Source organism: Aquarana catesbeiana, linkage group LG05 (genome assembly GCF_042186555.1).
Source record: "Aquarana catesbeiana isolate 2022-GZ linkage group LG05, ASM4218655v1, whole genome shotgun sequence".
NCBI classification, from domain to species: Eukaryota; Metazoa; Chordata; class Amphibia; order Anura; family Ranidae; genus Aquarana; species Aquarana catesbeiana.
Genome location: NC_133328.1, coordinates 163,418,715 through 163,432,526, shown reverse-complemented (window position 1 = coordinate 163,432,526; position 13,812 = coordinate 163,418,715). Strand labels below are relative to the sequence as shown.

At 42.8% G+C, this 13,812-nt stretch overlaps 1 protein-coding gene across 2 annotated transcripts in view; it reads left to right on the top strand.

The window, feature by feature from the left end:
- ABHD5 (abhydrolase domain containing 5, lysophosphatidic acid acyltransferase) overlaps nucleotides 1–13,812 on the top strand; it is a 67,898-nt gene that overhangs the window by 22,104 nt on the left and 31,982 nt on the right. For both annotated transcript variants that reach the window (XM_073630306.1, XM_073630305.1), the window contains exons 2-3: nucleotides 3,600–3,685; nucleotides 12,136–12,508. In XM_073630306.1, coding sequence (XP_073486407.1) covers nucleotides 3,600–3,685; nucleotides 12,136–12,508 — 459 coding nt within the window. The remainder of the gene's footprint in view (nucleotides 1–3,599; nucleotides 3,686–12,135; nucleotides 12,509–13,812) is intronic.

The window sequence follows — 13,812 nt, the reverse complement described above, 5'->3', positions numbered from 1 at the left end:
TAACACCCTAGAGAATAAAATGGCGGTCGTTGCAATACTTTGTCACACCGTATTTGTGTAGTGGTCCTATAAGCGCACTTTTTTTAGAAAAAAATTCACTTTTTTAAATAAAAAAATAAGGCAACAGTAAAGTTAGCCCGATTATTTATTTATTCTTTTATATTGTGAAAGATTATGTTACGCCGAGTAAATTGATACCTAACATGTCACGCTTCAAAATTGCGCCCGCTCGTGGAATGGCGACAAACTTTTACCCTTAAAAATCTCCATAGGCGACGTTTAAAAAATTCTACAGGTTGCATGGTTTGAGTTACAGAGGAGATCTAGGGTGAGAATTATTGCTCTCGCTCTACCGATTGAGGCGATACCTCATGTGTGTGGTTTGAACATCGTTTTGATATGCGAGTGCTAATCGCGTATGCGCTTGCTTCTGCACGTGAGCTCGGCGGGACGGGGCATGTTAAGAAAAAAAAAATTTTTTTTTATATTTATTTTTACCTTTTTTATTTTTACACTGTTCTTTAAAAAAAAAAAAAAAAATGTGTCACTTTTATTCCTATTACAAGGAATGTAAACATCCCTTGTAATAGAAAAAAAGCATGACAGGATCTCTTAAATAGGTCAAAAAGACCTCAGATCTCATATTTACATTAAAATGCAATACAATAATACAAAAAAAAAAAAAAAAAAAAGGCCCTTTAAGAGCTATGGGCAGAAGTGACGTTTTGACGTCGCTTCGGCCCTGCAATGATATGGAGGCGGGTGGGGGCCATCTTCCCCTCATTCGTCTCCATGTCAGGCTAAGGAAAGTATACGAACGCCTCCGCCGCTACCGACGGCTCCTGTAAGCGACGGAGGGCACTGGAGCACGGCGAATGGGAGGGGGGCTCCTCCCCCGCCGCCGATAAAAGTGATCTCGCTGCGAATCCGCCGCAGAGACCACTTTTATCTTGAAGCGGCTTGCCCGCTGAAGATAAGGATATCGGGGTTAGGGCAACTAGTTGCTGCCATAACAATGATATTCCTCTTCAAAGTACCGACATATAACAACGGTGGGTGGTCCGGAAGTGGTTAAAGCAGGGCTTGGCAAAATTTATTTGAATCTAGGAGCCAGCAGAAAAAGTTATGAGTTCTTTTCTTTTCTTTTCTTTTCTTTCTTTTCTTTCTTTTCTTTCTTTCTTTTCTTTCTTTTCTTTCTTTTCTTTCTTTTCTTTCTTTTCTTTTCTTTCTTTTCTTTCGTTTTGTTTTTTTTTTGTTTTTTCCCCAACAGGTAAAGCTGAGCGATATTTTAATTATAGGTTGCGTTTGATGGCAAGAATCAGCCCCTGGAAACTTCCAGAGACTTCCTTGACCTTTGTCTACATGAGGTTTAGGTGTTCCCGTATCTCCTGTTGCGTTCTTTACAATATAAAGTAAATAAAAAATATACTAAGGAGAGGAAGAAGGCCTCATAAGGGCCACAGCCGATGTGCTGACCCAGGAACCCAGGCGGTGGGTCTTGCCAGAAGAGGCCTAAAGAAATACTGTCCATGAGCATCTACCAAAAACTGAAATGTCTGTTTTGGATAGCCTGGTGCTTTAATAATCAGTAAATAGTAATGTCTGCTTCGAAAATATATTCTTTTCTACTTACTTTTTCAACATTCAGTTTGAGTTGAAAAAGTAAGTACACCCCATGGAAATTGTTGGCTTTTTCCAGATTTTTGAGCGGGCAAACATCAGATCTTCATTCAGAATGAATGAACCCATTGCACCTGATCACTTAATATCTGATATTCCCTCATTTCTTCATTTCATTGCATGTTTGTGAATCATTATCTGGGTATTTTTGGAAGCATGTATGTGTACGCACATGTGTGTGTATGTTATCCATGATGTGTTCCGACTGTTAGGCTCATGATTTTATTATTCATAATTAATTTTGACATTGTTTTATTGTAGCCCTGATGAATGGGGAGTTCCTTTTGAACACGTTGGCTGTCTTTTAACACAACATCAATAAATTAATTTAGACTCTTATTTTTTGCTCTGGCGCTCCTTTCGTATATGCACATCTTTTCCTGGTAACCTGCTGGAGTACCTACAGTAGGGTAGCCTTGCCTGTTGTAAGCAGCCTAACCTGAGCCAATATGGGGTCTTCAAATGTTACTTGCCCTCACACCACCTTGTTAGCGGACCTTCAGTATATTTTTTTTCAACTTTCTATCTATCTATCTTCTGCCCTTTGTAGTTTTTAACTTTTGGATAGTAAAACTTTTTTTTCTGCCAGTAAATGCCTTATACAGCCCACTTCCTATTTCTTGTCTGGTAAAAAGCCTAGGCTTATGATATCATGCACAACTCTCTGTATGCTGGTTTAATAAATTTCAAATGGAACTGTATTCAGATTGTGGCCATGCCTGCCGCCCATCCCTCCTTTCTTGATCCCCATCAAGCAGGCCTATTAAAGGGGGAAGTGATGCTTGCCGCTTGCCTTTCATTTCCATGGAAGCTCTCATGCTGGGGGCAAGTGTCACTTCAGGAAATTACATAAGTGCCCATGAGTTGGTCATGACCACCCACATCCAGCACCCTCCCAATACTCACCTGAGCCCCCTCTCGATCCAGCTATGTGCAAGAGAGCTGGGCTTCTCTCGGGTCTCTCATTCCTCATTGGCTGAGACAGCAGCGGGAGCCATTAGCTTCTGCTACTGTCAATCACAGCCAGTGAGTCAATAAGGTGAGAGCAGGGGTTCTGTGTGTCTTATGGACACATAGAGCGGGGCTCGGGAGTGAGCACATACCAGTGCCCCCAGAGCAAACCGCTTGCTTTTGGGGCACTGACTGAAGAGGAGGAGCCCGGAGCGACAGTAGGGGACCTGAAAAGACGGGGTATAGGGCTGCTCTGTGCAAAACCATTTCACAGAGCAGGCATGTTTGTTATTTTTTAAATGGACCTTTAGCCCGAGTTCACACTTGTGCAATGTCAGACATCGCGTGTGATTCGCACCCGCCCTGCGAGTTCAACCCATATAGTTGTATGGCTGTACTCGCATTGGATTTGCATAAAAAAAAGCGCAGGGACTTTTTTTTCCCCCACACTAGAATCAGATCGCATGGTGTTACCCATGCGATCCGATTCTTGTCAAAATCCACAGTTCGCACTGTGGTCTGTGAACCGATCTGGGGGTGTCATTAACATTGTATTGACACCCGCAGCGGTTTGCAGAGGGCAGTGTGAACTGCCTGTGGGAGACATGTGATGTGGGAATCGGCGCTGGTTCCCGCTTTGCTACAGTGTGAACCTAGCCTTAATATCACTTTAAGCTTAGAATCGCACTGTAGTGATGCGCGATTCCAGCGCCGGACAGGAATCGGATCGCATGGGTGAGAACACCCATGCGATCCGATTCCAGTGTGGGGGGAAAAAGTCCCTGCACTATTTTTTCCTGCGAATCCAATGCGAGTTCAGCCATACAATTGTAAACATTTTTTGACATGTAAGTGTTTTTAAGTGTGCTTATGCCATTATTTTGAGAATTTTCCCCTAGGGATATTGTGTAACATTAAGAAATCTGAACTATGCATAACATACTCCATTTTTTCTTTCTGTGTTCTAGGTCAGGATGGCTTAGTAACTGGCTCCCAGCCTGGTGTCCCACATCTGGGGCTCATCTGAAGGAGGCTGAAGAGAAAATGCTGAAGTGTAAGTTATATTGAACATGTGGAATTAACTCTTCGGTGTTGATGTGAATTTTAGAAATTGTAGATGGAGTGCAAGAACATGGCTTTCTGTTTATCTGTGGCATGGTGTGGTAAGCCAGAAGGTCTAATAGTCCTCATGCAAGTGGGACGAGGTACTTCTGGTATTGCTTGTTTCTCCTTGTTTGGCTGTTTCTTCCTTTTCTCTGGCATAGCCGATGAGGTGACATTGCAAATCTTTGAGGTGAGCCTTTGGGTATTCAGAATTTGTGGGTTGGGTGGCATCCTTCCTGGGCTCAAAGACCTAGTACTTCTATAAACCCGATTTGCAAGGAATCATGATCTCAACCATAACTTTTCTGTAGTCTTCATTTTTGATCCCTAGGCTGTCAATCTGGTAATGCATACATACGAAGTGGGGCTTTGGAATCACCTCTATCCTGCAGATGTTTTACTTCTGCTGCTGCCTCTGTGTCTGTGTGAAGAGAGAGAGCAGCGCTGGCTGCACACTGACACAGCGCTGGATCGATATAGGGCTCAGGTAAGTATATAGGGAGGTGAGGGGGGTTATATAACCACTTTAAAGTGGCTGTAAAGTCAGAAGGTTCTTTTTTAACTTAAAGCGGAGTTCCACACAGAAATGGAACTTCCGCTTATCGGATTCCTCCCCCCCTCTGGTGTCACGTTTTGCACCTTTCAGGGGGGGGGGGGGGGCAGATACCTGTCAAATCCAGGTATTTTCTCCCACTTCCAGGCATAGATCGCCGCACTTTCTGCGGCAAACTATGCCATATCCGGCTCCTCCTCCTCCCCCACAGGTCCCAGAAGACAGCAGGGACCATTCAGAATGCGCTTGCGCAGTAGGGAACCAGGAGTGAAGCCGAAAGTCTTCACTCCCTGGTTCCCTTACAAGGATGGCGGCAGCAGTACCCGTAAGTCACTCTGAAGATCAGCTTCGGGTGCCGACATCATGGGCTCCCTGGACAGGTATTTGTAGCTGCTGGCTTTTTTATTTTTTTTTTTCCCAGGCGAACTCTGTTTTAAAGTGATTGTAAAGCTTTGTTTTTTTTTCTTTTCTTCTTCCTTTTTTTTTTTTTTTTTTTTTAAATCCTCCTTTTCTGGGGTCCTCCGGCCACGCTCCATGCTCCTCTTCTCCATCGGGTGCCCCCTTTGAGAAGCGCTTTCCCTGGGGGCACCCGTCCATTGACACAGACAGCAGGACTCTGCCCTGCCCCTGGCTAGCGTGTCACTGGATTTGATTGACAGCAGCGGGAGTCAATGGCTGTTATCAATCTATCCAATGAGACCCCGAGACAGTGGCTGGAGCGATCGCTGGAACAATCGGGTTCAGGTAAGAAAAGGGAGGCTCTGGGGGGCAGTTGCAGAGCAGAAGGTTTTTCAACTCCTTTTAAAGTGAAAATCCATGCTAAAACTAAAATTCCTGCATCTATAGCCACCAGCATTCCAACACTAACCTATCTAGCCCTATAAAGAAAAAATTACTATACATACTTTTTCTGCAGGCTATCTGACCCGATCCCCTGCTGACCTGTCGGCTTTGCTGTGTAGGCGGGTGCAGAGGACATGTCCCACAATGGAAGCACCCATAGTATGGGTGGTGTCACTTCCCATTCATTTTACAGCTCTTGTCGTCTGTGTCCTCTGCAGAGCTTCCGCCGCTTAAGATCGGGTCGGATAGCCTACAGAAAAGGTATGTATAGCAATTATACTCATTTTTTTTCTTTACAGGGTTAGATAGGTTAGTGTTAGAATGTTGGTGGCTATAGATGCAGGGAATTTATTTTTAGCATGGACTTCCACTTTAATGCATTCAATGTAGGATTGTTTCCGCTGCCTGGGACTCTCATTGACTGAAACAGCAGCGCCATTGGCTCCCGCTGCTGTCAATCAAATGACACCAATCCCCCGATGACCTTTTGATGTCTTCCATGTTGTTCAGGTAGATCTCTACCTCCTTAAAGATTGTCTACCTCTGGTCTAGCTGATGGTAGCAGTAAAGCAGCATGGGCAGCTTGATCAGCATAAGGCTACACTTAAAGTGATTGTAAAGTCTCCCTTCCCTTTTTTTTTTTTTTAAATAACAAACCTGTTATACTTCCCTCCTATGTGCAGTAGGTTTTGCACAGGATAGCTTGGATTCTCCTCTCCCTAGGTCCTTCTTCCCTGCTTCTGGCCCCTCCCTCCTCTTGAGTGCCTCCTACAGCAAGCGGCGTGCTATGGGGGCACCTGAGCCGAGCTGCAGCTCCGTGTGTCCATTCGGACACGGAGCTGCCATTCGGGCCCGCCCCCTCTCTCACCTAATTGGCTAACTGACTTTGACAGCCGCGGGAGCCAATGGCACCGCTGCTGTGTCTCAGCCAATCAGGAGGACGGACGGCCGGGGGACTTGTGGACATCGCTCGACAGAGATGAGGCTCAGGTAAGTATTGGGGGGTGCTGGGGAGGCCTGCTACACACAGAAGTCTTTTAATCTTAATGCATAGAATGCATTAACATATAAACAAACTTCTGCCTTTACGACTCCTTTAAGACCACCAATAGTAACAGGCTGATGTGTTCTCTACTATCAGCATCTATTGTGCAAGTATCTGTGCATGTGTATATAAAAAGTAGTATATACTGTACATGCAAACACTGTGCAAACTACCCCATTGATTACTAGAGTAGAAGCAATAATGGTTACTGCAGCATGCATCATTGACTTGCTTCTTCCTTATTGTTTATTCAAATAAAAAAAGTTGTTAGAAAATGTGAGGCCATGTGATGTGCTGAACCTATTTATACATCTTGAATGTGAATATATAAAGGTTTGTGTCAAAGGGCGTTCATGTCAAACGCTGTTCTATTCCATTCAAATGCATCTAGCGGCATTCAAATAGAGACCGCAGCTTTAAAGTAAAAGGCTGTGTGACCGGCTTTGCCTGCCATTGCAGAAATTCCTCGATAGGACGAGAGAACGCAGCACAACGCAAAGCGGGTCATAGGCAGTCCCTGGACTGCTGTGTTCTGCTCCGGTAAAGTCAATAGCAATTTGCTGACCTGTGTTTGACGTGATAAATTTAGCGTCCATTCACGCCAAGCCAGTCCATCGGGTAGTGTTTAACTTGCATTATGCATGCTAACTTGCGTAAAGGCAGCCCTTTTAAATGTATGAAATTTGGACATGACTTATTAAGTAATGCAGAGGACCATATGGTAGTGTCGTCATGCAGTGCACCCCTTTGTGTGTTGGGGTGCCATTGAAAATGAATAGCACTGCAGAACACTAACTTATCTACTGTGTGTTGTGGTAACACGCATGTTACCTCAGTGTATAGGGGGGAATGTCCCCTTAGTGGAAGGCGTGTGGCCACCTGAGACAACTATTAGAACAGGCAGAGGAGGCTACCCAAATTTCTTATTTTAAATCATTCCACTTATGTTTGACTTGAGACACCTTTTTTTCACCGGGTTCTGTTCCTGACATGGCTTAGATGCTCGGATTGGAGTTTAGTAGAGTTCTTCTTTAACCACTTGCCCACCGTGGGCCGTTGTATGACGTCCTGGGCTTTAAGTGGTGATATCCTCTGAATGCTTCTCTGGTCTCTCCCGTGCAATGGGGGAGACGTAGAATGAAACCGGTCCCCATTCATCTTTGACCCTCGAAGGCCGGAAGCAACGTCACTTCCAGCAGATGTAAACACTGCCGTTTTTTTTTTGTTTTCTTTTGCCGGAATACCTGAGATCTAATTTTTTTTCTTTTTTTCTTTTTTTTTATCTCAGGCTTTCCAGCATAGAGGAGAGATGTGGGGACCTTTAGACCCCAGATCTATCTGTAAAGAGAACCTGTCATGCCCTGTCCCTATCACATGGGATGTTTACATTCATTGTACTGTAATAGGAATGAAAATGATCAAAAAAAAAAAAATGATTTAAAGCGGAGTTCCACCCAAAAGTGGAACTTCCGCTTCTCTGATTCCTCTCTCTCCCCCCCCCCCCCGATGCCACATTTGACACCTTTCAGGGGGGGGGCATACTTTGTTTTTTACAGCTACCCTGTCCCCACTTTTGGGAAACCGGGCCGCAGTGAATTACGCCAGCAGCTCGGTCCCCCTCCTCCCTCCCCCTTCTGCCGGGCCAGCGAGAGAGCGCAGCTTGCTTCGCGCATGCGCAGTAGAGACCCGGCCGTGAAGCCAAAAGGCAGAACCCGACCAGCTGATGGAAACATCAGCTGCGGTGCCGACATCGCTGAACTCAAGGACAGGTAAGTGTAAAGTCAGCAGCTACTTCATGTGTTTTTTAAAGGGGTGGGCGGAACTCCGCTTTAAGAGAAAGTGTAAAAAATATATATATATATATATGTGTATTTTTTTTTTTAAGTGCCCCCATCACCTCATGCTCGCACGCAGAAGCGAACGCTTGCGTAGGTTGTGCCCGCGTATTTAAACTGTGTTCAAACCACACATGTGAGGTATCACCACGAACGTTGGAGTGAGAGCAATAATTCTAGCCCAAGATGCGTCTGATAACCTGTAAAAATGTTTAAAGCGTCGCCTATGAAGATTTTTAAGCATCTTAGTTTGGCGCCATCTCACAAGCGTGCAAAATTTTAAGGCGTGACATATTGGTCTATTTACTCGGCGTAACCTCATCTTTCACATTCTACAAAAAAAAAATTGTTGTAAATATTGTGCTTTGGTTTTTTTTAATTCATAAACATTTTTTATTTTTTTTTCCAAAAAAAACACGTTTGAAAAATTTCTATGCAAATACCGCATGACATAAAAAAATTGCAACGACTGTCATTTTGTTCCCTAGATTCTCTACTAAAATATATATATATATATATAATGTTTGGGGTTCTAAGTCATTTTCTAGCAAAAAAATGATTTTTTACGTATGTGAGAATGTCAGAATTGGCCCAGTTGGCAAGTGGTTAATAATCCAGTTTTTGGTGATTGGTTTTGTTTCAGTGTCTGAATTCATGAAGACTAGTACTCTGTTGAACAAGAATGGATTGAAAGTAAAAGTATTTTAAAGGAAATCTGTGCTGATTTTTTTTCTTTTTTTTTCTTTTAGAAAAATGTTAATTCTCTGGCTTTAGTTTTTATTGAAGCTGATTTAGAGAAAGTACTCAAATAAAGAGTTTTGACTTCACTTGCCACATGTTTGTTTAATGCCCAAATATTGAAGCTGTAGGCAGACAGGTAAATAGTATTTTCAAAGCAGGTCTGCAATGGAACCATAGACGGTACTTCTTTCAATACAGTTTTGTTTTTTTTGTTTTTTTTTTTTACTCTGATCACTTGAGACAAATTGACTGCACTGTGTGGGCAGATTTCTTTGCATGTGGTCAGTGTATTGTGACCGCTAACATTGTGACATGGAATTAATGGAGACATTTAGGTCAGTGGTTTTTTTAGGTCACGGTTTGCTGGGATTAAGTTCTGCTGTAAGAACAAAAGAGATACCAAACAAGCATGTCTGAAAATGTTAGCTCTTCATATTTCACTTGCTGAAATGCTGATTTTTGTGATTTTACAGGATGGACAGTAGGAATGGGGCTTATTGCTATCTAATTTGTTCATTCATTACATGTATTGTATTATAATGTCCGACTTCTGTGCAAGCTCCTGACAGAGAACAGATCTGGTCATTGCCATACAGTTTTTTTTTTTTTTTTTAAATGCCAAAATGGGAAAGTGTAATGTCAGGGTTCATTTGATTTTAATCAAGTCTATTTAAATCGCTAGTAAAAAGGCTTGATTTCAATCAACTCTATTTAAATCCCAATTTGTAAGGAGCAACTGTCCTCTCTGTCTCGCAGCGGCTCCTCCTTTGACCCGCTGTTGACTCACCAACAGTCCCATTCATTTTAATGGGAGGACTGGTGATGCGGCAGTGACATAACAAAGTGAGGGACGTGGCGGCAGCAGGTTAGTGGATGCCCGCTAACAGTCGCTGCCATGATGGATCTATATTGACAGGTGCTCTTTAAATGTAAGGACTTATTGTTGCTGGTAGTTAAAATCTTTAATATTTGCAAACAAAATGAAGGTTTTCAATTTAGAATAACAAGCTGTCAGGTTAGTAAAACAGCGATATCAGAACCAATTCAATCATACAGTTTGTAGTGTACATAGATTTGCAAAACAATAGGATAAAGGAGTATTCATGAACTTTGTTTTATCTCATGGTTACTGTGACATTGTGCAAATGCATCAATGCAGTGCATGCTATCTCAGCTTGCAGAGCTTGGATTAATTGAATGAGTTTACCAAAAATGTAAATATAGCAGAATATACAGCCTCAACCATGCTACATAACTAAGCTTAATTTCATGCTGAATAAACTAAATTATAGTATTCTAAATAGAAAACTATCTTTTGATAGATTTTTACTCCAAAAGCATTTTATTAAAATAAATTTGATTAAAAAAAAAAAAAATTTTTAAAAATACCATTTTTATTTTTTTTTTTTATTTTTTTTTTTTTTTAAGTCATTGATTTTTATTCACCCTGTGCAATGTCCATAAAAGAGAATTTCTTGAAAACTAGAAACTAACTGTAAAAGTGTATAGGGGACAGCCATTGCGGAGTGAAAATAATTGCCTGGCTGTTGCTTTCATTACTTTGCAACACTCATGAGGAAAGAGTCAAAACTCCAGGTATGCCTACCTGCTGCAGGCTAGTGACTCAAACCACTGAATCAGCCGGACTAACTGGTTACCAGCAACTCTATAGTGAGAGGACAGCAATGAAAGCAAACAGTAATGTGCCCTTAAAGAACAAAAAAGAAGACCAAGACAGCAGCTGGCATAACAATCGATAAATGGCCACGATAGTGAAAAACAATATACATATAATGAGATCAAATTTATATGCGAGTCATTTGTGCAAATACACATATAACAAAAATACTACTATCAAAACTGTGATAAAAAAAAAATCCCAAATTGTAAGTGAAACTGTATGCAGTCTTGTTCTGCATAGGTCAGTTGACTCCCCAGACACCATAACCCCTTAAAGCGATTGTAAACCTTTGATTTTTAAAAAACAAAACAAGAAAAACATGTCTATACTCACCTGCTCTGTGCAATGTTTTTGCACAGAGCAGCCCTGATCCTCCTCTGGGGTCCCCCCGCTGGCACTCCTGGCTCCTCTTCATCGGGTGCCCCCATGGAAAGCTGCTTTCCATGGGGGCATCTGTCTGAGTCCAGCTGCTCTGTCCATCGACACACAGTGGGACTCTGCCCCGCTCCCGTGTCACAGCTTTTGATTGACAGCAGCGGGAGCCAAAGGCTAGTTCCTGGTTAGTTTGCCGAGTGGCTGGCCTGCTGCATTTTGAACACAGGAGGTTGGCTGTTCAGTACAGGCGCCATTCAGAGAATGCTCTGCATTTTCTAAATGAATGCAAAGCATTCTATGATTGGACAAGGTAGAGAGGCGGGGCATTGACCTTGCATTCTCCAACTCATCTAATCAAAGAATGCTTTGCATGCATTCAGAATGTGCAAAGTATTCTCTGAATGGCGCCTGTACTGAACAGCCAACCTCCTGTTTTCAAAATGCAGCAGGCCAGCCACTCGGCAAAGGAACCAGGAACTAGAGGAGTGGTGTCTACTTCATTGATTTCCAGCTTCACATTGAATTGTCTGGGCCATAGTAACAATGTCACGCCTCCTATGATCACGTCACACTGATTCAATGTCCTGTCATTGGATCAGTGTGCTGTCTATCACAGGAGGCGGGACATTGTTACTACGGCCCGGACAATTCAGCTCCGTGACATGCAGAGATCACAGCGAGGAGGCAGAGGAAGAGGAGGGAGTGAAGGACTGGGGCGCGTCAGGGTGATGCTCCCACAATGGACCCCACCCCCTTTCGGTATCGGCTGTTTTTTGCTATCAGCCAAATGAAAAAACAGTTTTCATGCAATAATTTTCGGAGTCCGAAATTTCGGTGCACCTCTAATTACATATATTCAAATACAGCTTAAACTGGCAGGTTAAATCAACTGTAAGCTTTTTATGTTTCTCATGGACCCCAGTGATGTGATGTGATGTGATGTGATATTTTGCATCTTCCCATTATTACTTTTGTTTGGAAGTTCATTTATTTCTGTGGGTGATGAGTGGTCCGTGTCCATGCAGGTGGTGTAGCCCCACCCCCCTTTCTCTCTGCAGCACCCAGAGCTCTGTGCCAGTACTGACCAATTAGAACCACTCTAATCTGTCCCAGTAGAGTGGGGATATCAAATCCCCAGACTACTACACTGGCTGCGTGGTCATTGACCGCTTATCACCCATGGAGGTAAGTACAGCATGGACCAGAGGGGTAGGGAGGGTGTTCAGTGTTTTTGTTTTTTGTTTTTCTAATATAAGGTGAACTTACACTTTTTTAAATGAATTGTGTAATAAAAAAGGGTGTTAATTATTTATTTTTCACTTTTCAGTTATAACAACTTCCTACAGCAACGAATATGTATTACTGTCTGGAGGAAACCAAATCTGGACCTTGTCATTCACACAGCCGCTATCACAGAAGACTCCACTAGTGTTACTCCATGGGTTTGGAGGCGGAGTTGGACTTTGGGCACTCAATTATGAATCTCTTTGTCAAAACAGAACTGTCTATGCTTTTGACATCTTGGGATTTGGACGCAGTAGCAGACCTCACTTTGAAAATGATCCTGAAAAGGCAGAGATGCAGTTTGTGCAGTCAATAGAAGACTGGAGAGTTGCAATGGGTCTGGATCATATGATTTTTTTAGGGCATAACCTGGGAGCTTTTTTAGCTTCAGCTTACGCTATGAAATACCCTTCAAGGTAAGTTGTCTAATAAAGAATTGTGTTTTTAACCACTTCAGGCCCGGAAGGTTTTACCCCTTAATGACCAGACCAATTTTTGGGATACGGCACTGCGTTACTTTAACTGACAATTGCGGGTTCGTGCAACGCTGTACCAAATAAAATTGATGTCCTTATTTCGCACAAATAGAGCTTGGTGGCATTTGATCACCTTTTGCGGTTTTTATTTTGTGCGGTATAAACAAAAAAAGAGCGACAATTTTGGGGAAGAAAAAAAAAACAATATTTTTTACTTTCTGCTTTAAAACTTAAAAAAAATCTAATTTATTCATCAAATTAGGCCAATATGTATTCTGCTACATGTTTTTGGTAAAAACAAATCCCAGTATGCGTATATTGATTGGTTTGCAAAAAAATGATCGCTTCTACAAACTATGGGATAGATTTGTGGACTTTTTATTTTTTTATATTTTGTACTAGTAATGGCGGCGATCAGCAATTTTTAGCGGGATTGCGGCAGACAAATCGGACACCTAACTGACACTTTTTTGGGGACCAGTGACACTAATACAGTGATCAGTGTGTAAATATGGACTGTTACTGTACTAACTGTGTGGGGGATGGTCTGACTGGGTAAAGATAAAGATCAGTGTTCCTGCTTAGCAGGAACATAAGATCTCCATCTTCCCCCACCCCCCTGTCAGAATGGTGATCTGCCTTGTTTACATGGGCAGATCGCCATGCTGCCTCTACCGGCAACAATCGCAGGAGGCTGGCGGGCATTGGGTCCGTCGGACCTGCTGATTGGCAACCCCTAGTGGCTATTGCACGAAATCACGCACAGGTATGTGATTTCGCGCAATAGAGCCGCCCTGCCGCAGTAAATATGTGGTAGGTGGTCGGCAAGTGCTTAAACCAAATTTCATGCTCAAGACAAAGGTGCATTTATTTCTTCCAGACGTGTGTGGTATACCAGCTTGAAACAACTTCGGCATGTTTTCTCTCTGCAGGAGTGTCCTGCAAAATGTCACTGCTGCTCTTTCTCTCTTTGTGCAGGGTGAGTGACCTTGTATCTGCCCCCTGCTATTGTTTTCTACAGGCAGCCTGTAGTGGATGGGCTAACAGGGTCCCTTTCACAGCTCTGCTCTCCACGCAGGCTACATACACCACAATGATGAGGTCACTACTACTCTTACAAGGTAATCTCTTGGTTTGGAAAGGCAATTGGTGCAGACAGTGTGGATTTATAATCTCTATGGCTGTTTTTAGATGAGATTCGACTCCGCCAGTTTTTTACTTTTAAGTTGACAGTTCTGGGCTAA